Below are 27,535 nucleotides of genomic sequence, written 5' to 3' on the forward strand. Positions count from 1 at the left end.
GTTAGGATGGCTATTATCACAAAGACAAAAAAATGGTAAGTGTTGGCAAGGCTGTGGAGAAAAGGGAATCCTGGTATACTATTGATGGGAATTTAAATTGACACAGCCATTATGGAAAAAGTGTAGTGGTTTCTCAAAAAATTAAAAATAGAACTACCATATGATTCAACAGTCCCACTTCTGGGTATGTATCCAAAGGAAATGTAATCAGTATCTCAAAGAGATATCCACACTTTATTGTTCACTGATTCATTATTTACAATAGCCAAAATATGGAAACAACTGAAGAGTCTTGGCTATGGTAATTATTTCACAATGTGTATGCATATCAAATCACATAAACCTTAAATATATAAAATTTTTATTTATTAAAAAATAAAAGAACAAAAGCAGTCTATAACTGTACTTTCCCATCAAACAGTAGCCATCAGATACACATAACCATTCAGCACCTGTCTGAATTGAGATGTATTATAATTAGCAAATGCATACTGAATTTTGCATAACAGGCTTCCCCACCCCGCCCTGCACCCAATAGGCTCCTTGCCCAGCTTAGGGCTTGACATGGAACTTGAACTCATGACCCTGAGATTGCAATATGAGCTGAGATCAAGAATTGGATTCTTAACTGACTGAGCCACCCAGGTGGCCCCTGCATACTGAATTTTTAAGACTTAGTCCGAACCAACAATAGAAAAGTGTCTAATAATAATAATAATGACAATGCAGTAATTACATATTGGAATGGCAATATTTTTAATATATTGGGTTAAATATATCACTAAAAATTTAAAAAGAAAGATCTCAGTTCAACAACTTAACTTTACAACTTAAGTAACTAGAAGAAGAACAAATTAAACCCAAAGCTAGGAGAAGGAAGGAAATGATAAAAATAAAAGCAAAGATAAATGAAAGAGAGAATAGAAAAACAATATAACAAATGATGCTAGGGCAAGTAGGCATCCACCTGTAAAATATGAGTACAGACATAGACCTTATACCCATCACAAAAATTAATTCAGAATGGATCATAGACCTAAATATAAATTGCAAAACTGTGAAACTCCTAGAAGATAACATAGAAGAAAACCTAGGTGTCCTTGGGTATGGTGACACCTTAAGATACATACCAAAATCATGATCCATGAAATAAATAATGAATAATCTGGATTTCATTAAAATTACAAACCTCTGCTCTGTAAAAAATAATATGGAGAGAATGGGAAGACAAGCCACAAATGAAGAAAATATTTGCAAAACATCTGATTAAAAATTGTTATCCAGGGTCGCCTGGGTGGCTCAGTGGGTTAAAGTGTGTGCCTTCGGCTTAGGTCAAGCCCCACATTGGGCTCTCCGCTCAGCAGGGAGCCTGCTTCCTCCTCTCTCTCTGCCTGCCTCTCTGCTTACTTGGGATCTCTGTCTGTCAAATAAATAAAATTTTTAAATTATTTTTGAAAAATAAAAATAAAAATTGTTATCCAAAAGATAAAAAGAACTATTAAAACTCCATAATAAGAAAACAAATAATCTTATTTAAAAATGGGCCAATGACCTTACACCTTGCAAAGAAGATTGAATGATTGGTTGATTGATTTTTTTTAAGATTATATTTATTTATTTGACAGAGATAGATCAGAAGCAGGCAGAGAGAGAGAGGGGAAGCAGACTCCCTGCTGAGTAGAAAGACCGATGTGGGGCTTGATCCCAGGACCCTGAGACCATGACCTGAGCTGAAGGCAGAGGCTTAACCCACTGAGCCACCTAGGTGCCCCTGACTGATTTATTTTTAAGATTTTATTTATTTGAGAGAGAGTGAAAGCACGATCCGGGAGGAGGGGCAAAAAGGAGAGGGAGAAGCACACTCCCCACTGAGCAGGGAGCTTGACAGAGGGTTTAATCCAGGACTCTTAAGATCGTGACTTGAGCTGAAGGCAGATGCTCAAGAAAATGAGCCACCCAGGTGCCCCCAAAGAAGATTTAAGATTACAAATAAGCATATGAAAAGATGATCCACCTCACATGTTATCAGGAAAATGCAAATTAAAACACAGAGATACCACTGAACACCTATTAGAATGTCTAAAATCAGGGCCACAGACAACCACCAGTGCTGATGAGGTTGTGGGGCACTTGATTGCTGGTGGGAATCCACGATAGTATACAGCTACATTGGAAGACAGTTTGGCATTTCTTAAAAATGTATACACTCTTAACATATGATCCAGCAGTTGTGCTCCTTGGTATTTACCCAAAGAAGTAGAAAACTTATACCCACACAAAAACCTGCATATCGATGATTGTAGCAGCTTTCTTCATAATTGCTAAAACTTGGAGCAACCCAAATGTCCTTTAGTAGGTAAATGGATAAATAAACTGTGGTACATCTAGATAACCGGTCTAGATTCATCATTAGAAAGAAATGAGCTATCAAGACATGAAAAGACATGGAGGAACTTTAATGCATATTATTAAGTGAATGAAGTCAATCAGGAAAAAGCTACAGAGGATATGGGTTCAACTAGCAATATTTTTTGTGTGGAATGTAATGAAGGATAGATATTGCATAATTACCTTAATAAATGCAGAAGAACTATATAATAACATTCATCAACCTTTCATGATAAAACACTCAACAAACTAGGAATACATGGGAGCTACCTCAAGATAATAAAAGCCATATATGAAAAGGTCACAGTTGATATCCTTCTCAATGGTGAAAGATTGAAAGCTTTAGCTCTAAAATCAGGAACAAAGCAAGGATGCCTACTCTCTCCACTTCTGTTCAGTGTAATACTGGAAGTACTCATTAGAGCAGTTAAGAAAGAAAAAGAAACAAAAGGCTCCAAATGGGACTGGAAGAAGTAAAATTATCCCTCTGCATAGATGATTGAAAACCTCAAAGATTCCACACAAAAAATATTGCTAGAATAAATGAGCTCAGCAAAGGTTACAGAGCGAACACAAAAATAAGTTGCACTTTTATCACTAATGATGACCAATATGAAAAGGAAATTAAGAAAACAGTTCCATTTCCAGTAGTATCAAAAAGAATAAAATACCTAGGAATTAACTAAGAAAGTAAAAGACTTGTACACTGAAAAGTAGGAAGCAATGATGAAATAAATTTAAAAAAACACAATGGGGTGCCTGGCGGCTCAGTCAGTTAAGCATCTACCTTCTGCTCAGGTCATGATTCCAGAGTCCTGGGATGGAGCACTGCATCAGGCTTCCTGCTCTGCGGGGAGCCTGCTTCTCCCTCTCCCTCTGCCTGCTGCAGTGCCTACTTGTGCTCTCACTTGCACTCACTCTTTCTGTGTCAAATAAATAAGTAAGATCTTCTTTAAAAAATTAAAGAAGATATGAATAAATGGAAAGACATGTTTATGAACTGGAAGACTTAATATTGTTAGTCAGTACTACCCAAAATCTACAGATTTAATGCAATCCCCATCAAAATCCTAAAAAGTTTTTTGCAGAAATAGAAAAATCCACTCTAAAATTCATATGGAATCTCAGGATACCCCACATAGCCAAACAATCTTGAAAAATAATAATTTTGGAGGGCTCACACTTCCTGATTTCAAAACTTAACTACAAAGCCACAGTAATCAAAACAATGCAGAGCTGACATAAAGACAGACATACAGGACAATGGGATAGAAGAGAGAACCCAGATCTAAACCCTAGCATATTTGGTCAAATGATTTTCAACAAGGGTGCCAAGTGCTTTCAGTGGAGACAGTGTTGTCTTTTCAACAAATGGTTCTGCAAAAACTGAATATCTCCTTGCAAAATAATGAAATTAGATCCTTACCTATCACCCTATACAAAATTAATTCCAAATGGATCAAAGACATGAATGTATGAGCTAAAACTATAAAACTCTTAGAAGAGAATATAGGGTAGAAGCTTCACGAGTTTGGATTTGAGAGTAAATTCCTGGAAATCAAAGGCACAAGTAACAAAGAAAAAATAGATAAATTGGACTTCATGAAAATCTAAAACTTATATGCATGACAGGACACAATCAACAAAATGAAAAGGCATCCTACATAATACTAGAAGATATTTCCAAATTATATATCTGATCAGGGGCTCATACTCAGAATATATAGAGAACTCCTAAAACTCAACAACATACAGCAAATGAACAAAGGACTTGAATACATATTTCACCTAAGAAAATATATGAATGACCAATAAGCACATGAAAAGATGCTCAAAATCACTAATCATTAGAGAAATACTAATCAGAACAACAGTAAGATACCACTTCACGTTCATTAGGATGGCTACTATTGAAGGAGAAAGAAAGGAAAGGAAGAAAAAGAAAATGACAAGTGTTGGTGACGGTGTGGAGAATTTGAGATGCCTATGCACTGTTGGTAGGACTGTAAATCGTGCAACCATTATGGAAAACACTATAGATATTCCTCAAAAAGTTTAAAATAGAATTACTATATAATCCAGCGATTTTTCTTCTAGATGTATACTCGAAAGACTTGAAAACAGAATCTTTTTTTTTTTAAGATTTTATTTATTTATTTGACAGACAGAGATCACAAGTAGGCAGAGAGGCAGGCAGAGAGGAGGAAGCAGGCTCCCCGCTGAGCAGAGAGCCCGATGTGGGGCTCGATCCCAGGACCTGGGACCATGACCTGAGCCGAAGGCAGAGGCTTTAACCCACTGAGCCACCCAGGTGCCCTTGAAAACAGAATCTTTTTTTTTTTTAAAGATTTTATTTATTTATTTATTTGAGAGAGAGACAGTGAGAGAGAGCATGAGAGGCGAGAAGGTCAGAGGGAGAAGCAGACTCCCCATGGAGCTGGGAGCCTGATGCGGGACTCGATCCGGAGACTCCGGGATCGTGACCTGAGCCGAAAGCAGTTGCTTAACCAACTGAGCCACCCAGGCGCCCTGAAAACAGAATCTTAAAGAGATATTTGTACACTCACATTTATAGCGGCATTATTCACAATAGCTAAAATGTGGAAGCAACCCATGTGTTCATCAACAGATAAATGGATTAAATGTGGTATATACATACAATGGAATATTGCTTAGTTTTAAAAAGGAAGGAGAGGGGCGCCTGGGTGGCTCAGTGGGTTAAGCCTCTGCCTTCAGCTCAGGTCATGATCTCAGGGTCCTGGGATTGAGCCCCGCATCCGGCTCTCTGCTCAGACTGCTTCCCCCTCTCTCTCTGCCTGCCTCTGCCTACTTGTGATCTTTCTCTCTGTCAAATAAATAAATAAAATCTTTTAAAAAATAAAATAAAAAGGAGGGAGATTCTGACTTATACATCATGGGTGATCTTGAGGATATTGTGCTAAGTGAAATAAGCCAGTCACAAAATGATAAAAATGTTTGATTCCACTTATATAAGATACCTAGAGTAGTCAGAATTGTAGACGCAGAAAGTAGAATTGTTGTTGCCAGGGGCTGTGGGAGAGGGGAAGTGGAGAATTATTGTTCAACAGGTGTAGAGTTTCAGTTCTGCAAGGTGAAAATTGTTCTAGAGATGGACAGTGGTGATGGTTGCACAACAGTAGGAATATAGTCAATACCACAGAACTGTGCATTTAAAAATGGTTAGGATGGTAAATACTGAATTATGTGTATTTTACCATAATAAAAATGTTTGGGGGGTGCCTGGATAGTTCCATCAGTTTAACAACCAACTCTTGATTTTTGACTCAGGTTGTGATCTCAGGGTCATGAGATTCAGCCCCATATTGGCTCCGTGCTGGGCATGGAGCCTGCTTAAGAGTTTCCCTTTGACCCTCCCTGCCCCCCCTCACACTCATTCTCTGTCTCTCTAAAAAGTAAAAAAATAAAGGGGCACCTGAGTGTCTCAGTGAGTTAAGTGTCTGTCTTTGGCTCAGGTCGTGATGCAGGGGTCCTGAGATTGAGCCCCACATCAGGCTCCCTGCTCAGCAAGGAGTCTCCTTCTCCTTCTGCCCCTTCCTTAGCTTGTGCACTTGTACTCTCTCTCTCTCCCTCTACCTCCCTCCCCCTCTCAGTCTCACTCCCTCTCTCTTTCAAATAAATCTTTTAAAAAATAAGTTATTCAGGACCCAAAGAGTTTTTATGTGAGTTATACCTATTGATATTTATAATATTAGAAACTAAAAATTGGGAAAACTTAAAAATAAATTAATTCATTTAAAATAATAATAAACCGGGGCGCCTTGGTGGCTCAGTCTGTTAAGTCTCTGCTTTTGGCTCAGGTCATGATCCCAGGGTCCTGGAATCGAGCCCCGCATGGGTCTCCGTGCTCCGTGGAGAGCCTGCTTCTCCCTCTCCCTCTGCCTGCCTCTCTGCCTACTTGTGCTCTCTATCTCTCTGTCAAGTAAATAAATAAAAATCTATAAATAAATAATAAAAATAAAATAATAGTAAACCATTACATGTATTTTTTATGAAAAAAATTTTTTTATGAAAAATGACTATATTTACCAAAGCAAAAACAATTTAGTAAAAAGAATGAATTTTTTGCCATACTCTAATCCCTGGCTTAGTAGAAGATAGTTTTGGTATTTAATCTGTTGTAAATATGCTGTTTGGTTGAAGTATAAGAAGGAAATCCGACCTCACTCACATATTTTATAATTGGAACAGTAAAAAGAATTTTAATGGATTTTTAAAATAACTGTGAATTGTCTTCTTTGATACTACACCAAAATTCACAAATGATAATTTTTTTTATTTGCCATGTGGAATCTGAAATCATAACTTGGTTTATCTTGCATTTTGAAATGGATATTTTGTTGATGCATGGTTTTGTAACATCATGCATTGCTCATTGGAAAATATTGTTTCCTCAAGTCATGCTGCAGATCTTCCAAATGTTGTCATACTTGGTTATACATATAAGAGTGACACTTGGTATTATTACCAACAGTCTTTTCACACAAGTCCTTAAGTTCATCCTTTTTTCTACTGCTATTGTATGTGGACCTATTTCTACCTTCTCTAGTCTACATAAGTATTAGATATATTTGGTCTTGGTTCTGATATCCTATTTTATAATTATGCTTTCTACTTTTAAAGTTTTTGTACTGTATGAGTTCTGTCTTCTTTATTTTATTTATAGGTGATCCTTCTGGTAATTTGGGAACTTGGTTATTGATTTATTGTTTAAACATCCCCATATATTGCACATTAGGGTTACATTATGTCTCCTACTTCAGGCTGAAAAAGGTTTCCTTCTGTTTTTTGTTATCCTTGTTACCTTTAGGTGATTTTCAGATTGAATGGGGACAACACCATCTTTATTTCATCATTTTAATGCCAGCAGTTCCAATACTCTTCTTAAAATTTTTTGCTATAAAGCAGAAATGAATGTGAAACATATACAGAAGATACATAAAACATAGTACACAGCTTAAGAAAATTATTTTAAGTGAACATCTGTGTAAGCGACAAAAGAATTAGATCTTTAAAGTCTCTCCAGAAGTTTTAAGTACAAATCCTTTAACAATGTAGTTTAGGTTTGCTTGGTTTTTCATTTTATATAAATGGAATCATATGGTATGTATATATGATTTTGAGCCTGTTTTCTTTTGTTCAGTAGTATGCTTTAGGATTAGTGTGTTTTGTATTTCTCTCAATTGCTCTCCCCCGCTCCCTCACTTCCTCTCTCCCTTTCTCTGTCTCTCTTTCTCTGTCTCTATGTGTGTGTGAAGTATTTCACTGTCAGAATAGACCACAATTTTAAGATCTATTCTATTGTTGATGAACATTTGGATTGTTTTCAGATCTGGGAAGTTGTAAACAGTGTTGCTGTCAAAACTTTTTTGAACATGTGTTCTATCTTGTGTAAGCATGAATTTCTGTAGGTTATAAACCCAGGATTGCTGGGTCATAGCATATGCACATCTTCAGATTTACCATAATAGATGATGCCAGAATTTTCCCATCAGCTCTGTATAAGCTCCCTTTGCTCCACATCCTTGTCAACACTTGGTATTTTTAATTTCATTAAAATTTTAATTTCATTTTAATTGAAAGTTTTTATTTTAACCTTTCTGGGGAGAATTGTATAGTAGTGCCTTGTGCAGTTCTTTGAATACTAATGTGATAGAGCAAATTTTCATTCTGAATATAAGCCCTGTGTGTGTATATATATAAAATAATTTGGCACTAGGTTACTTAGCTTTATAGAAGGACAGGAAATACATTAGCATTATAGCATCAGATCTGCATTTCTCTAATTCAGCTCCCCATGAACTGTCCAGTTGTAAGATGGGAAGCATGAACCACTATGATTTATAAGATATACATTCTTGTAATAGCCTATACATATCACTGTTAGATCTCTCAAGGGACACACTTGAGTACAAGAATCGCACAGGGAAGCTACAGCCATTTATAGTTTATTGACAAGTTTCCAAGTCCACCAAGCGAGGGTCATTTTTACAATAAATAATGTTGCCTGGTAACAAACTTGACCTTTCACATTGATCTAATCCAATATATTTCTGTGGGAACATTGCTAGAAGGTAAACTCGAGGTCATTTCCTCATGAAGGACTTAGGTCTTTTACTTAACCCTTTCTCTCTAGAAATAATCATTATCTTTACAGCTGTGTCCTATAATCCATGGATATGGTATATTTCATCCTCTCTTTAAGACTTCTTTATTTTCTCACAGTAAAGTTTGATAGTTATTTAATAACACTCATGTGCATTATTTATAGATTTATTCCTTAGTACTTGTTTTATTTGCCACCATGAATAGTCTTAAAAATTTAAATTTCTAACTGCTTTTTTGGTATATAGGAATGCATTTGGTTTTTGTACACTGTTTTTTTTTTTTTTATCCAGCAGTTTCCTTAAATTTTCATATTCATTCTAATAAATTACCTGCAGAAGTTCCTCCTATTATTTTTTTTAAAGATTTTATTTATTTATTTGACAGAGAGAAATTACAAGTACACTGAGAGGCAGGCAGAGAGAGAGAGAAGGAAGTAGGCTCCCTGCTGAGCAGAGAGCCCGATGCGGGACTCGATCCCAGGACCCTGAGATCATGACCCGAGCTGAAGGCAGTGGCTTAACCCACTGAGCCACCCAGGCGTCCAGTTCCTCCCATTATTAACTATAGCATAATCTATCTAATTGTCTAAGTAGTAAAATAACAAAACTTAACTCAATTTTACTATGTAAATAAAATGAAATTATTTAAATGAAAATACTTTGAAAAAGAATAAATAGTACAATACAAGTGTTCTTATTTTTACCACTGCTATTGTTTTGGGCTCACCAAATATTAAGATTTATTCACAGATTCCTCAGTATTTTTCAGAAATTTATAATAATTGGGAGTGCCTGGATGGTTTAGTCAGTTGAGCATCTAACTCTCAGTTCATAATCTCTTGGGTTGTGAGATCCAAGGCCTGCTTTGGATCCTGTCTCAGCTGGGAGTCTGCTTGTAGATGCTCTCTGCTGCCCCTCTCCCTACTTGCACACTCCCGCACTTGCTCTCTCTCACTTTCTATCTCTCTCAAATAAATAAATTTTAAAAAATTTGTAGTAATTGGGGGAAGGCTCCCAGAATCAGCTGTAGGGAGACCAAAATGTCCTATAATTCTAGCAATGCTAGTGTACATTTCACTGCTCTGGACTTACTTAGTTCTAGTTCTAGTTCCAACCAAAAATCTAAAATCCAAAGAATGGATAGGGTTTTATTAACTAAATATTCCTAGAGTTTAAAGTGTTTGCATTAATTGCCTTTTTGAAATCAATTTAATATACACAGGGCAGTCAGTCATCTAAGAAGTTGACTAAGGCAACTTCTCAAGATATATATTTATAGTTTCTGTTGAGGTCCTAAAACTATATTATCTTGAAATGTGAAATGCACGTTGCTGAAGAGCACAGGCTCTGGAGTGGGAACACCTTGGTATAGATTCTCACTCCTTCACTTTCTAGCTGTGTAACTTCAGTTTCCTCAATTAAAATTGGAAGTAATAGCACTTACCTCAAAGGAGTTATGAGGATTTAATGAGCTAACCCATGTAAGGTTTTTACCATTGTTTGTGGGATGTAGTAAATGCTCAGAACATAGATTAATGAAAAATTAATAAGTCTTTTTGTGGATAGAAGAAATAACACATAGTAAAAATTCTATATGAGAGTCAAAGAAATATAGAAAATTCCTACTAAATGGAGTCGGAAAGAGAGTTCATGTGCAAGATGACAGCTGTACATAATCTTGAAAGTAGAATGTAATTGTAGGGACAGAAGATACTCCAAGTGAGGTGACAGTCTGTACAATCAGACAGGAAGTGGGGGAGCTGGGGCTAGGGAGGAAAGCATAATAATTCTAGAGAATGGTGAATCATTCCTGGAGAGCAGATATATTAAAAAAAGATTTGGGATTCTTTGCTCAGAAGTATTTTGACATCATTTTATATGTTTAAAGTCATGAGAGGCTTTGACCTCCTGTGCTTTTAAGATTGTTGGTATGGCAGTGAATCAGATAAGGGAGAATTTGGAAGAAGGAAGATTTTGCAATAGCTATGCAAAAGAAGATAGATTACAACAATAGGATAAAAAATTCCCATGGATTAATTAATAAAGGATAGTAGGGGAAGGAAGAGGTCAAAGTTGAGTCTGAGATTTAAAGTCTAGACAATTGGGACAATAGTAGTATCATTTGTAAACATAGTGAAAATGAAGCAGGTTGTAAGGAAAGATTATAATTATGGTTTTGAACATATTGAGTTTGAATTTTATATGGCAGGAAGGACGGCCAGCTGGAAATGTCAACTTGAGATAGTTTGAACTATAAATGTATATTTGGGAATCATCTGCATGGAAGTGATAGTTGAAATCCTGGGAGTGAATCAGCTCAAAGTGTGGAAAGAGAAAACTATTTAGAGCAGTACCTAAAGGAATATATATGTGCTTCTTTCAGTGGAAGAAGGGGAAAGAGCAAAGAGAAAGCAACTAAAGTGAGAGGGGTAGAACAGAAAAAAATGGAATTGAGATTTCTTGCAGCTGTTAAAATTTAGGAAATTTTCTAACCAGTTATTGACTAGGTTTTCTAAAACCAATCCTATTGCCATTGACAGCAAGAATAACTAGGTGGCCTTACTACCTTTAATGTGTAAAATGCCATGTTAAAAGAAACAATACGTTAAAATTATCTATACTAGATAATAGAACTATTAAGTGAAACAGTAGTTTCAAGTCCTATTTCATCTTTCCTGTCAGCACTTCAAACTGGCTCTGGTTGACATTGAATTGTAGTTCTTGGTTAAGTTAAGATTGGTACAATATCATCCGTAGAGTAGCTTGATGGAGAAAGAACTGGAAGGATTACCTAGTTAAGCAGATAAGTTAATCAAAATCAGATTCTGATTAATCTGCCCATAATTATAATTAGAAATGGTCATTAGAAATTTCCTCTCTTGGTGCATAAAAAAGATAACTGTAATATCTGTGGTTTATTTTCCCAGTGTGGTAAATAAAAATACCTTCTCATATAACCAGTCACTGCAAAAATAGAAGAAAGAACCTTTTTTTTTTTTAAGATTTTATTTATTTATTTATTTATTTGACAGCCATAGATCACAAGTAGGCAGAGAGGCAGTCAGAGAGGGGGCGGGGAAGGCAGGCTCCCCACTGAGCAGAGAGCCCCAATATGTGGGGCTCAATCCCAGGACCCTGGGATCATGACCTGAGCCAAAGGCAGAGGCTTTAACTCACTGAGCCACCCAGGCGTCCCAAGAAAGGACTTTTAAAGAGTTGTTCCAATATCTGAAAGTTTGGTTCTACCATTAATGGTCAGATTTTGGTATCTTCCTTTCTTTGGAAAGCACTAAATTACAGTCATTCAGAGCTGCTTTTTTCATCAAACCCATAGAAACATACATTGCCAATAATTCCAAGGGCCCCGTTTTGCACATAAAGTGTCAGGACTGTCTTCTAATTAAAACTTTGTTTGCAACAGTATTTTTAACTAATCTTGAAGAAATTCATGGCCTTTGAAGTTTCCAAAAGACCCTCAAAGATGGGAATTCAAATGCTGGTGGTGTATTGGTTGTAGTAATAATAAATGCCATTACCATTTAATGAGTTGTTTCTATGTGCTGTACATTGTGCCAAGTATTTATTTAACAGTATTAATTGAGTGCCTGCTATGTGCCAGGATCTATGGACACTTGGGATAAGTTAATAAACTAAGATCCATATCTTCATAGCCCTTTTATTTGGTGAGAATGGACAAAGTAATAAGCAGTAAGCATGACCAATAAGCATATTTTTGTAATAACCAAGAAACTATATAGACGATAAGAAGATGGTAAGTACTATGGAAAGAGAAGAGCAAGGTAAGGTAGTGAGGAGTGTGTCACTGAGGTTGAATGATGGAGATGAGTTGCATTATTAAATAGGATAGTTAGAATAGGCATAATGAAGATGGTTGCGTTGGAGCTAACCATGCAGATATCTGACAGGAGAGCGGGCAAATGGAACAATCTGTACAAAGGCGCTAAGGTGGGACCATGTCTTGGGTATCTAAAGAACAGCACAGCAGAAAGCTTACTATAGTTCAGTGTGATTAAGGGAGGGTGGTAATGAGCAATAATGGGTGGAAGGATGGGGAGACTGTCCTGTTACTGCAGTGACACCATGAGATAGGTGCCATTGCAATCCCCATTTTAATGATGAAGAAATGGAGACATAGAGAAGTACAGTAACCTGCCACACCAGGAGCCAGCTATAGCAAGAAACAAGCGATTACATTCATTAATATCCTAAAGGCTCTGAAATTATTTAACTGCTTCTTTCTTTATGACCCTCTGCAAAATACTAGATGAAAGACGAGCTGTCCTGAAGTGGATGATTTATTGTGTGATGGTTCTACTTCAGTCTTCTTTCTCTGCAACCAACATGACCATTTATAGGGCTTGTATTTTTATCAAGTTTCTTCATTTACAAAGGACTTCTTTTGCTTTGGCAAAGCAATAAGCATCCCTGTAAGATCTTTTTAAGTCAAGGGTTTTATGTTGGGGTAAATCCAAAGTTTAGTTTTAGTTCTTCTAGGCTTTTCATATTGAGCCTTCTTAGAAACAAGGTTATATTCTTAATCATAATGACATGGCATATTTTCCCTATTTCTTAAGTACAGAAAGCCACTCTAAATGGTGGTAATGACTTCTGTACATTACCTGTCTATATGCTACTGATAACTGGAATGAATCAGTATAATGGTAGTTGCAGATTATCTGTCTCATGTACTTATTATTCATACTTGGAATGAATCAGTACCTTAGTAATATAGTTTGATAAAGAAAAACATTTTATTAAAGACAATCCTTTAAATAATAGGAAGTCTAAGGAAAAAAAATATGTTTGTGTCCAGTTCTTTGATCCCCTGCCTCATCCATAGACCATTCTCCATTCCACTTCCAGGTTAAGTGGCCAGAACAATTTGAAAATCATAGTGGAAAGTCACCATTAGTTGAAAAGATATTTAATATTTCCTTTCTATACATGTCAAATTGATATGGTTAAAATATCTACTTATTATAAAGTAAACAGCTCATTACATTGGGAATTCCATTTTTACCTACTTCATATTAAGTAGAAGTGATCCAAATTTATTGAATTTAATGGCCTATGACTTTTTCAGCATTTACTTAGTATAGGTGATTACTTAAAGAACAGCACTTTGCAAGATTCATGTCTGTTTATATAATAGTTTGTTAATCTGATGATTGATTAAAAAATAAGAAATTACATCCTTGGTGTTTCTTAGAGTTTTTTCACAGGAACGGTGAGTGCATAATCACAATTACATGGAGTTGTTTTTAATTATTTGGCACTAACATGTTTTTGTCAAGTGGGGGCATCATTGGTCTTTCTTAAGTAAGCTGTGTGGCAAGAATGGTTTGCTTGTTAAACTTAAGTGATATTAGAGTCAAATAATCATTCCCATTTCACCTCTATTTTATGGTTATAGTCAGTACTTTTAACTGATAGCAAAATTTAAAATCCAGAAACATATTAGCAGTTTTAGTTTTCTTAATGGTTTTCAGTTGTGCTACCCTCTTAAGTTACCATCACAAAATGTGATTGTTATTCAGTAAAAGAAAGTGATGTGTTTTTAAGAATAATGAAAGTTTAAGATAAAAGTCTTATTAATTTGGGTTTTTGTTTGTTTGTTTGTTTTGTCATCACTGTTTTAAGTATATGAACAAGGGGGAAACCAAAGAATATGGTTAGATTTAACACACCCATGCCCTTATCTGACCTACAAAAGTAGCTCTCAGTGATAATTGAAAGATATTTTGAGCAAATCCAAATTACATACTGTCGTTTGGTATTGCCACCAATACCTGACTGGTGCTAATAACTCTAGATGTGTTTTGCCATCATTAAATTTAGATAAGAAATGTCTGAGTATGATTATCATTGTGCCATCTAAAATGCATGATCACTGCATTTTTTAAAAACTAGGATTTTGATCTAACACACACTAGCACACTCTAACAATTTGTGCTACAGTTAGACTTCAAAATATATTATTTTTAATCTAGTCAGAAAGGAACTATATTTGTACATGATTATATTTGAGGAAAATTTCTTAGGGTATAAGAGTTACAAAGATACTCAGATTTAAGTATTTAAATGCTTTAATATAATGTTTCCCCATCAGTATAGCTCTTGGCTTGTTCTTATGTATGAGTTTAAAATCTTGCATATCTACATCCTTGTCAGGCAAATGCCATAGGCTAAAACTGAAGATAATAACTTAAGATTCATGTCTCCTTCTTGGAGGTTACAGTTGTCTTGAATTGACAGTTTTGAAGGACCTAAACTGACATCAAAGAGTTTAAATGATCTCGTTAGGTCAATTAATGTTAATTTTCATCTTCCATTAAATTATTTTAGTGTTTTTTTCTTTTTCTTTTTTCTAGCCGAGTCCTATCCCAAGTCCTGTTTTGGGGCGAAAGCCAAATGCTAGTCAGTCATTGCTTGTATGGTGCAAAGAAGTTACAAAAAACTATCGGGGAGTGAAAATCACCAATTTTACTACATCGTGGAGAAATGGTTTATCTTTTTGTGCAATATTACACCACTTTAGACCAGATTTAATGTAAGTAGAAACATTTTCCATTCCCTAGAAATATTTTGTAAATAATAGTTTTTTTTAAAAAACGATTTCTTAACATGTGTCCTGAAATAGTTGACTTTTTATGTTTATTACCCATACCTTTGTTTTTGAGGAAAGAAAAGTTCTCCCTTCTGAACGCCTAAAACCAGTCTTTCTCTCTAAAAAAAAAAAAAAAATTCCCTCTTAATCTCATACAAAGAACTGACTTCAAATTATTATGAAAATTGTGTGGCTTTTAAAATGAGATGAGACAAATAAGCCATTAGCTCTTTGTACATTGACAACAAGGGATTACCTCATGGTAAATTTGGTTGTCAAGACTGGTCTCTGGTGCCCTGCCTTAACTTCTCTTTTAGATGGAATGCTTCAGGCAATGAAACATGTAATCACTGTTTTTATTTATTTATTTATTTATTTCCTTAATTTTCCACACTATTAGTTTTGTTGATTGAATTGCTATGAAATTGCTAGTTACTCTTTGGTATTATAGAATGTCAAATTTTTAGATTCAGTTTGTTTTAAAAATAGCTGTTTTTATCAAATACTGTATGTACCTACTGTGCCATTTTCTCCCTCAGTGACTACAAGTCTCTGAATCCTCAAGATATTAAAGAGAACAACAAAAAGGTAAGAATTGCCAAGGGAAAAAATACATAGTTTCAAATTCAACTCCTATGTGGCTTTTGTTAATTTGGGGAAACTGAGGTGGTTTTCTGAGGTTGTCACAGAAGGTTGTCTGCTTCCTGCAGTTCAAATAGGATGCATGGTTTACATCTAAGTTGTCATAACCTTTAAAGATCACAAGTGCCAGACTGGCATCAGATTTTAATGTGTGTGTGGACTTCATTAACTGTTAAATATTTATTACAGTATATTGCTTTTAGTCAAGATTTAGCTTTTAAAAAGTGCACCCAAAGCTGTTACACCATAAATGATTATGAGTTTAGAAAAATCTGTTGGGAAGGGATGAGCGCAGGAGCATAATGGGTATGCAAGAAAGAATGCATATGTTCCTAGAAGCAAAAGGATATGAACATTGTGTTCTTTTTTTCTTTTCTCTTTTTTTTTTCACTTTCTGATAGACTGTACAGTTTTTCCACAAAATTAATTAGCATATTGAGGTCAGAGCTTTCCAGTTAGGAATATTGATCCTTTCAGACTTCTGGGTAGCTGCGTGGGGCTGAGTTGCCAGAAGCCCTTGGGCCAGCTGACTGTGGCCACAGGCTAACTTGCTATTTACCCCAGTGTACAGTACAATATTATAGTCATGTATGTGCACTGTGCCATGAGAAAGGAGAGAAGCACTAACTCAGCATATAGTAGGTACTCAATGTGTTTTATGTTACATTGAATTCTTCAACTGAAAAGTTCATGAAATATGTTGTTTTGGAATAGGAGTTCTGAATCTAGAAGGTATGGATAGAATCCAGGTGGTTCTTGAACCTGAATAGGAGGGAAAATGGGTTTTATTTTCTTAATTCTTTAAATGAAATTTAGTATTTCTTCAATTATGAATTTAGGCAACTTACCACTATAAAGTTAGCCATTCCTGAGACTTTATCACCTTGAGAATTTTAGATATTTTAATATCACATTGCAGTTGTAATATCTTCACCTATCTTTTAAGCTAATCACTTCTTCAGAATTACAGTTGTTAATACAGTCATAAAAAGCACATGTCTTGCTGTTTCTCAAATTCAATTTTACTAATATTTTTTATAGTTTTATTTTTCATATAATTGGTTTCTTCTGTAATCCTGTGTGTTTTAAAAACATAAAGGATTGTTCTGAGAAGGGGTTCATTACCAAAAGGGTTCAGGGAACAAAGTGTTCAATAACCTCTGGTCTAGACTAATGTTTTCATTCTACTTTAAATTAGATAATTAAAACCACCAGTGTTTAAAAAATCTATAAAGGGAACCTTGATAGAAGTTCAGTTAGCAGATGAGAATTTAAGTCAACAAATTTTTTACTTTTATTGCTCTCTGAACCCAAAAATTTGCATTGTCATTAGAAAACCCTTTTTCTTTACAAATGCATGATGCTGGCCTAGAGAAATACATTTTAAAACTGTCAGTTTTTTTATGAAATATACCATCAAAAAAGGTAATCTTAAAACATCAGGATATTTTTCTTGATAGAAATCACATCTACGGTGGGCATGCTAAGAGTAAGTTATTCTCATGAATTATTTTTTGGATAATTTTGGAGAGCTTGTATCTGTCAAAGTGAAATGCCTGTTTTTTCATCAATTAAATTATATCTTCAGATATGGTAGTTATATGCCTGCATTGCATTTGAATAAAATACTAAGCTAATTTAAATGCAGACAAAAGTGTTATAAAATAAACCATTATTATTTTTATAAAGTGAAGCTTTTTAAATTACTGTTTGAAATTTTGAAAAGGAAACGTTGTTGATTGTACCCAGCTGTGTATTTTTAAGAGTCAGGAGATTTGCCTTAAAGCTTAGGTCACACTTCACATTATTTTTTCAGTAATAACGATAAGCATGTCTTGGGTTTACGTATTGCTATGTGGAGAAGAATATCCTATTAAATTTTTTCTCAGATCTTCCAAGGCAGATACTTATGGCTTTTTAAAAGGGTTTTAATTTAGATGATCCTATTCATTGAACAGTTGAATAAATAATTGTTATACAATCTTTCCTTTTCATCACTTCGCAACTTCCTACCTGATATCTAAGTTGAGTATCAGTTGCTACCTGCAGGTTTATTTCCGGCTTCATACAGTTCTTCCCGATAACCCCGTCTGCCCTTGATTGGACTTAAAGCAGAGAGAGAAACAATGCCTGTGTCTTAAGTTCCATGCAGATGCATAACATAACTGGCAGTGACTCCTCCTTACCAATTAAATAACATCTAGAAATGAATAAGACAATTTTCTTTGAAAGACCTCTTCTTTTTCTCCACACACAAACAGCTAAAAAGACAGGTGATTTACCACAGGAAAAGAGGTTAACCTATGGGAAAATCCCTTCATAAAATCTTGACCTCGCTTACAAGAAACCTGGTTTGTTTTTAAAATTTTTTTTTTTTAAGAGCAGTTAGTGTGCATAAAATGAATTGCTACATGAAGCAAAACATCAGCAGGAGATTCCCCACAAGGAAGCTAATCATTTTGCTAGGTCTGTAAAAAGTGCTAAATAAAAAAGGTATTTACCTGTGACATATGATCTTAACCAGTATGTCAGTGTTTTAGATAATTGGGAAATGTTTAGAATACTGCCTGTGGTGCTTTTCTTGATGGTCTGCAATTGATGTCTGTCAATCAAGTTGTCAAGACACATGAGGAGGAAAATGACTTTAATTTTCCTAAAACATGTAAAATAACAAACAGGCCTAAACATGCACACCACTGAGCCATTCTCTTGAGTAAATATTTTGAGCTACCTATATTATGAAACAGTGCTGTGAAAATTGAAGAGGTTTTAATATTGCAATTTATTTTTCATTTTCTTTCTTACTTCTTCCACAACATTTACTAAACTACAGGAAGAATATGAGACAAGGATTAAATTCAAAGGTAAAAATGCACTTTAACATGTAAGTGCAAAAGAGTAATTCCTTCTAAATTGTTACATAATTCCCTAGCCTTTCTTTTAAGAAAAATTTTGAGTTATGATCCTTTATCTAGGTTGTTACAAAGGCAGACATTTTATATTCCAAAGTGAGAATACAACTAGAAGGTCTGTATATTTTTAGAGGGTATATCTGAACCTTTAACCGTATTTTTAATGCTTCCTAGCAACACAGTGCTGTTTTAAAGGGTTAGTTCAGGATAGTAATAATTAATTGTAAATTGAGAAACAGCTTTGATTCTTCAAAACTAGAAAAACCTGATGTGCCACCGTCATTTAAAGGCTAACAAAAATAATACAATGCAGCCTCACATTCTCAACTAAGTTGTACTACTCAAAACATTTCATTCTTTCCAAAATGGATGAAGTGAAAATGCAGTCACTCTTATCATTATGAAAATCAGTCTTAATTGGGCATTTAGAAAATGTGTCTACATTTCTAGGCTTAAATAATTTGTATTTTATACTAGGTAATCTAGGATTAGGTCTTTGGGGATATGTAGCTATCCTTTTTCTTCACAAATCACTGCAGTTATATGAACATGTTAAAGAGATGTTGATAGGAATGATAAAACTCCAGATTATTATTTCTTTATACCTTAGTTCCTTATAAAAATTGATTCTAAGTTTTTTTGTTTTAATTCTAAATTTTGCTTATTTTCTTTATTAGAAAAGAGCATTTCAATTGTTATCAATTAAGAAACTTTTTCTTGTACCTACCCTACTTTTACAAATTTCTGACATGGAATTTTGTTCTGTTTTTGTATCAGTTATATCAGTAACAGAGTATGCCCTCCAACAACAACAACAAAATCCATTAAAATTTTGCTTTTTTTAAAATGAGAACTAAACTTTATTTTTTAACTTTTTTTTATTGAAGTATAATTAACACATAACATTATATTAGTTCTAGGTATGCAGCATAATGATTCAGTAACATTCCCCACAATATGTCTAACTAATATCTATTCTTCTGCTGTTTTTAAAGTGCATGGATTGTTTGAACTATTCAATATATCTTTGTTTTTCCTTTCTTTGAAGGCATATGATGGATTTGCCAGCATAGGAATTTCCCGATTGTTGGAACCTTCTGATATGGTTTTATTAGCAATTCCTGACAAACTGACTGTTATGACTTACCTCTATCAAATCAGGGCACATTTCAGTGGCCAAGAACTGAATGTTGTCCAGATAGAAGAGAACAGCAGTAAAAGCACATATAAAGTTGGAAACTATGAAACAGATACAAACAGTTCTGTTGATCAGGAAAAATTTTATGCTGAGCTTAGTGATCTGAAACGGGAACCTGAACTGCAGCAACCTACCAGCGGAGCGGTGGACTTCTTATCACAAGACGACTCTGTATTTGTAAATGATAGTGGGGTTGGAGAGTCAGAAAGTGAACATCAGACTCCTGATGATCATCTTAGTCCAAGCACAGCCTCCCCTTACTGCCGCAGGACTAAAAGTGACACAGAACCCCAAAAGTCCCAGCAGAGCTCTGGAAGGACTTCAGGATCCGATGACCCTGGAATATGTTACAGTATAGATTCGACCCACGCACAAGTTCTGTTAGGCAAGAAGAGACCACTGAAAGCTGAGACTTTAGAATTAAGTGACTTATATGTCAGTGATAAGAAGAAGGATGTGTCTCCACCCTTTATTTGTGAGGAGACAGAGGAACAAAAGCTTCAGACTCTAGATATCAGTAATAACTTGGAAAAAGAAAAATTAGAGAATTCTAGACCCTTAGAGTACAGATCAGATCCTGAATCACCGATCAAAAAACCAAGTTTATCTCCTACTTCCAAACTTGGATACTCATACAATAGAGATGCAGACCTTACAAAGAAAAAACGTACTTCCCTGAGGCAGACAGAGTCTGATCCAGATACTGATAGAACCACTTTAAATCATGCAGATCATTCCACAAAAACAGTCCAGGTAAGTGAGTTAGAATGATGAGTACTATATTTAGTAAATAGTTATTCTGAATATTTTTGGGTTTTTTGTGTTCATAGAGCACTTTCAAATGCTACAGATGATTAAAGGTGAAATGTAATTAACCATTATAGAAAAATCTACACTATACCTGCACTTCATTTAAAGTTTATGATATACTATTTTAAGCCTACAAATAAATACAAATTTGAAGATTAAAGAGTAGTGTCAGCTTTTCAAATCAAAATTTTATTTACCTATAAAAACAGAACATTTCACTGTGAGAATAAGTCAAAGATATTTCACTATTCCATTTACTAGGAGTATCATTCTGAAAATGTGTAATGCTAAATTAAATATTTCCCATTTAAAGTATTTTCTTCAAACATTTTAATTGCATTGTAATTGGTGTTTTCAGTTCCATTGTTACTTGTGGTTAAAAACTCCAGTAACATCCAGATTCCTCCTCATAAGGGGAATATGAGACAAATTTGACCTTATAATATTTGCTATATTTAATTGAATCTCTGGCACCATCAATTATAAGACATACCATTATTTTATGTACCAAAGAAAGAAAAACATTGCCAGTAAACTATGATAAATGGTTTTCTTATCACATACAATTTTTATTTTATACCTATTGAATGAATTCTTTTAGACTTATTCAAGCATAGATTTTTTAATCATGTAACACTCTGATGTAAATATAAAAAAGTTTAAGTAAAGTGAATTGATTAAGATATAACTGATTTAGAATTAGAATTTGAAATCCAACTCTTCTTTTTGATTTGGAATCTATCCTGGTTTTCCACACAGTGTTGTGCTCTGTGCCATCAGAAGCATGATGTTATAGCAGTGATTCCCAAAGTATGATCTGGAGACCTCTGAGGCTCTCCTAACCTCTTTCAGAGGCCCCCAAAGTTGAAACTACTTTCATAATAATAATAGAACATTATTTACCTTTTTCACTTTCATTCTCTCACAGCTATACAGTGGTGTTTTCTGGAGGCCACACGATTTGTGATATCTCAAAAGATTGAATATAAAAGTAGATATGAGGGGAGCCTGGGTGGCTCAGTTGGTTGGGCATCTGCCTTTGGCTCAGGTCGTGATCCTGGGGTCCTAGGACCGAGCCCCACATCAAGCTTCCTCCTCAGCAGGGAGTCTACTTCTCCCTCTGACCCTGACCCTCCCCTGCCCCCACCTTGTGCTCTGTTTTTCTCTCTTTCTCTCTCAAATAAATAAATAGTCTTTTAAAAAAATGTAGATATGAGAATCCAGCTGCCTGCTATTGAGCCAGACATAAAAGAGATTTCCAAAAAATATAAAATAATGCCATTCTCACTTATTTTTGTTTTTTTTAAGTATTATTATTATTTTTTTATTCATTTGACAGAGTGAGAGAAATCACAAGTAGGCAGAGAGGCAGGCAGAGAGAGAGAGAGAGGGGAGGAAGCAGGCTTCCTGCAGAGCAGGGAGCCCGACGCAGGGCTCGATTTCAGTACCCTGGGATCATGACCTGAGCCGAAGGCAGAGGCTTTAACCCACTGAGCCACACAGGCGCCCCATTAAGTATTATTTTTTGTTAGAATGTTAACATCTAATGGGTTTATTATAGTTCTTTTTTTTTTTTTTAAGAATTTTATTTATTTGAGAGAGAGAGAGAGAGAGCAATTGGGGGGGGGGTGCATGGAGACAGAGGGAAAAGCAGACTCCCTGCTGAGGCCTGAGCCAGACACGGTCTCAATCCCAGGACCCCGAGATCATAATCCTCAGAGGGCAGAGGATTAACCAACTGAGCCACCCAGGCACCTCATTATACTTATTTCTAAAGGAATGAATAAATATTTCCAACACTTCTCAGTTTTGTTTTGTTTTTTTTTTTTTAAAGATTTTATTTATTTATTTGACAGAGAGACATCACAAGCAGGCAGAGAGACAGGCAGAGAGAGAGAGAGAGAGAGGAGGAAGCAGGCTCCCTGCAGAGCAGAGAGTCCGATGCGGGGCTCGATCCCAGGACCTTGAGATCATGACCTGAGCCGAAGGCAGCGGCTTAACCCACTGAGCCACCCAGGCGCCCCCTAACACTTCTCAGTTTTAATTTCCAAAATGATAGGTATAAATAGATATAACCCACATAAACAAAAGCTTTTTAAGATCCTCAATAATTTTTAAGCACATGTAAGGATTCTGAGATCAAAAAATTTGAGACCTCTGAATTACACCAGATTTCTTTACAGTTGTCTCTGGGGTTTTCTTTTCAGTAATACTCATTGATAATAGCACTTTCTTGACCTTATCAGAAGATCCCAAAATAAGATTTTCAGATAATAACCTGGAGTTATATTCCATTTTTAAATACTACTCAAGTGGTTGTTGACTGAAACATCAAGGGATTGAAGTCTTGTCACCTGAAATAACAAACACATGCATAGGTAGGCATTGATGGCTATCTTGACTACCACCTGGCTGGCACAGATTATAAGATGCCATCAATTTTAAGTTTTCAGAGGTGTTAAGAAAACATACACATCTTTGAATCAAGGAAATAGAGTAGCTAACAAAGCAAGCCACTGTTCTTCTAGTCAAAAATCTCAAGTCAAAGGTTCTAAGTACATAACTTTTAGTACAAAAAAGCTTTCAAGTGATCAGATACAGCATACATAGTAAGTAATTGAGAAATATCTAGCGGGGCTCCTGGGTGGCTCAGTTGGTTAAGCATCTTCTGGGATCATTTCTGGGATCCATCCTGGGATGAAGCCTCCTGTCGGGCTCCCTGCTCAGTGGGGAGCCTGCTTCTCCCTCTCTCTCTGACCCTTCCCTCCAGCTTGTGCTCTCTCTCTCTGTCTCTCCCTCAAAGGAGTAAATAAAATCTTTAAAAAAGAAAGAAAGAGGGAAAGAAAGGAAGAAAAGAAAGAAAGAGAAAAGGAAAGAAACATCTAGGGATTAACAACTGCAGAATTTGGTGAGCCTAATTTCTAAGTATTACCCAAGACAGATCTTTCTTATAACCCAGATTTGTAAGGTAAATGTATTTAGCTAAATCTAGAAATTGATTAATGTTTAAAAATTAAAAATACTCCAGACTGGGAATCAGTACATCTGGATTCTCCTCTTGACTCTGCTAATAATTACCAGTGTGACATGTTAATTAGCCATTTAAATATTTTAAATCTGATTTTCCACATAAGTTAAATGAAATAATCTCTAAGAGTCTTTTTAGCTCTAAAACTCTCTCACATCTTAGGGGTGCCTGGGTGGCTCTGTGGGTTAAGCCTCTGCCTTCGGCTCAGGTCATGATCTCAGGGTCTTGGGATCAAGCCTTGCATCAGGCTCCCTGCTTGGCAGGAAGCCTCCTTCTCACTCTCCCCCAACCCCTGGCTTGTGTTCCCTCTCTCATTGTGTTTTTCACTGTCAAATAAGTAAATAAAATCTTAAAAAAAAAAAAAATAGAGGCAGTATCTATTTACAACTTCATATATGTTTGTTTATTGTCCCTTGATTTAATGGTCAGTATTTTGTTTAGGGTAAAGTTAAAAGTTTGTTATTTTTTATTTTTTTTGTCAGAAGTACTGCCTGATACAAAAAATTGTAATGTGACTACAATATTTCATAGGTTTTTAAAATTGGACAATTTTAGCATCTAAATTTGAATAATAAAAAAATCTGTTTTTCTTTTACACACACCGTTTCATCAGTGCAAAGATATGCATCTTTTTACATTTTAACTTCTCTGAAATCAAGATCCTACTTATAATAGATAGTATGTTAGAGTTTGACAGTATTTATTCTTAGTCATTCATAAAATAATATGTCTAGTAACTAATGACATTAAATTAGAGGAAATTTGATGATTTAATATGGCTGTATAGCATTGAAAGTCATAATGTTGCTCATTTGAGTGGCTAATACATATGATGACCTTTATATATCTTACACATATCTCTCTTGAACTTTATAACCCATGAGGTAAGTGGTTAAATTCTATTTAATATATGGGAAGACTGGGCTTTACAGAGTTGCCTAAGGTGACTTAATAAGTGTTAAAGTTTGAATTCAAAACCAGTGTTTTCTGACTCCAGAGTCTGTGCTCCTAAGCTATATATTCATACTATCTCTTCAACATAATAGCACTAAAGATAATCAGCCCAGATGTAAAATAGTCAAATTTACTGAAGGGAAACTTAGCAATGTACATCAAGTCCCTTAAAAATGTTCATCTCATTAGATTCTACCTCCAGGAACTATTTTCCCTAGGATAATCAGAATTGTATACAAGAATATATGTATAAAGTTTTTTTTTGTTTTTTTTTTTGGTTTTTTTTGAGAGAGAGAGAGAGCGGGAGGTTGGGAGGAGGGTGGGAATGGCAGAGGGTGAGGGAGAGAATCTTAAGCAGGCTGCATGCCTATGCAAAGCCCAGTGTGGGGCTTGATCTCATGACCTGAGATCATGACCTGCGCCCAAATCAAGAGTCAGACACTTAACTGACTTGAGCCACTCAGGCACCCCTGTAACAAAGATGTTAAAACATTATTAATGATAGTGAAAAACAACATAAATACCTAATAATATAAGGCAAGTTAAAGTATGATAATAGAATGCTGGGTAAAAGTATAAAATATTATGTTTAAAAATATTTTTAAAATACTTACATGAGAATATTCTCACAATAGAATGTTAAGTTTAAAAAACATGATTCTAAGGGTGCCTGGGTGGCTCAGTGGGTTAAGCCGCTGCCTTCGGCTCAGGTCATGATCTCAGGGTCCTGGGATCGAGTCCCGCATCGGGCTCTCTGCTCGACAGGGAGCCTGCTTCCCTCTTTCTCTCTCTCTGCCTGCCTCTCCATCTACTTGTGATTTCTCTCTGTCAAATAAATAAATAAAATCTTTAAAAAAAATAAAAAATAAAAAAATAAAAACCATGATTCTACAGTGATTATTGCTGGGTACCAAGATTGCTAATTATCTTTATTTTGTTTTTTATTTTCAAATAATTCTTTTTTATTGAGGTATAATTGACATATTATATTAGTTTCAGGTATATAACAATTATTTGATGTTTGTATACATTGTAAAATGACCATCACAGTAAGCCTAGTTAACATCCATCACTGTACATAGTTATAAAATTTTTTTTGTGACCAGAACATTTAAGATCTACTGCCTTAGCAACTTTCATATATGCAATGCAGTGCTACTAACTATAGTTGCCATGCCATACATGATATCTCCATAAGTTATTTATTTTATAACTGGAATTGCATACCTCTCGACTCCCTTCACCCATTTTATACACATCCTACTCCCAGCCTCTGGCAACTACCAGTTGGTCTCTGTATCTGTAAGCTAGGTTTTTGGGTTTTAGGGGGTTCTGCTTTTTTTTTTTTTTTAGATTTTGCATACAAGTAAAATCATATGGTAAATATATGGAAATAAGATAAAGATGAATACCAATTCATCTTTGTCTTATTTGACTTAGCCTAACGCCTTCAAGATCTGCACATGCCACAAATCGCAAGATTTCATTTTTTTTTATGGCTGATTAATGTGCCACAGAGTGTAGGGTGTGTGTGTGTGTGCGTGTGTGTATCCACTTATACATCAGTAGGCACTTAGGTTGTTTCTGTACCTTGGCTATTGTAAATAATGCTGCAGTTGGGGCACCTGGGTGGCTCAGTGGGCTGGGTGTTGGACTCTTAGTTTTGGCTCAGGTCATGATCTCATGGGTTGTGGGATGGGCTCTGTACTCAGCAGGAAGTCTGCCTGGGGATTCCCTCCTTCTGCTCCTCCCCAGCTTGAGCACCAGGAGTGTGCATACATGCAAGGCCTCTCTCTCTCTCAAATAAAAAAATCTTTAAAAAAAATAATAATAGAGGTACCTGGATGGCTCAGTTGGTTAAGTGACTGCTTTTGGCCCAGGTCATGATCTCAGGATCCTGGAATGGAGCTGTGCATCAGGCTCCTTGCTCAGCAGGGAGCCTGCTTCTCCCTCTTCCTCTGTCATTCCCCCTGCTTGTGCTCTGTCCCTCTCTCTCAAATGAATAAATAAAATCTTTTTAAAAACTAATAATGCTGCAGTGAACATAGGGGTGCATACATTTTTTTGAGTTAGTTTTTTGCATTTTTTGGATAAATACCCAAAAGTGGAATTTTCTGGATCGTATGGTAGTTCTATTTTAAATTTTTTGGAGGACCTTCCATCCTATTTCCCACAGTGGCTGCATCAATTTACATTCCCACCAACAGTGCTCCACATCCTCACCAACATTTGTTATTCCTTGTCTTTTTGATAATAGCCATTCTAACAGGTACAAGGAAATAATTCCTTGTGGTTTTAATTTGCATTTCCTTGATAATTAGTGATGTTAAGATGTTTTTGTGTACCTGTGGCCATTTGTATGTCTTTTTTGGGAAAGAAGTCTATTTAAATCTTCTGCCTATTATTTAATTGGATTGCTATTGAGTTATATGAGTTCTTTATATATTTTGGATATTAACCCCTTCCCAGATACATGATTTGATATGTTTTCTCCAATTCACTAGACTAGCTTTTTGTTTTGTGGATATTTTCCCTGACTCTGCAGAAACTTTTTATTTTGACGTAGTCCCACTTGTTTATTTTTGCCTTTGTTGCCTTTGCTTTTGGTGTCAAATCCAAAAAAATCATCACCGAGACTGTTGTCAAGCTTACCAACTATGTTTTCTTCTAAGAGTTTTATGGTTTCAGATATTTTTTTGTTCAAGTGTTTAATCCATTTTGAGTTAATAGGCACCTGGTTTTATTCTTTTGCATGTGACTCTCTGTTTTTCCCAACACCATTTATTGAAGAGACTGTCCTTTCTCCATTGTATATTTTTAGCTCCTTTG

At 35.4% G+C, this 27,535-nt stretch overlaps 1 protein-coding gene across 13 annotated transcripts in view; it reads left to right on the top strand.

The window, feature by feature from the left end:
- The window catches only part of EHBP1 (EH domain binding protein 1), a 360,247-nt gene that overhangs the window by 242,337 nt on the left and 90,375 nt on the right, over positions 1 to 27,535 (top strand). For all 13 annotated transcript variants that reach the window (XM_004742041.2, XM_004742042.2, XM_045077893.1 and 10 more), the window contains 3 exons: positions 14,927 to 15,105; positions 15,702 to 15,750; positions 19,765 to 20,667. In XM_004742041.2, the coding sequence (XP_004742098.1) occupies positions 14,927 to 15,105; positions 15,702 to 15,750; positions 19,765 to 20,667 (1,131 nt within the window). The remainder of the gene's footprint in view (positions 1 to 14,926; positions 15,106 to 15,701; positions 15,751 to 19,764; positions 20,668 to 27,535) is intronic.

Source organism: Mustela putorius, unplaced genomic scaffold (assembly GCF_011764305.1).
Source record: "Mustela putorius furo isolate JIRA1106 unplaced genomic scaffold, ASM1176430v1.1 tig00000224_pilon_pilon_pilon, whole genome shotgun sequence".
Taxonomy (NCBI): Eukaryota; Metazoa; Chordata; class Mammalia; order Carnivora; family Mustelidae; genus Mustela; species Mustela putorius.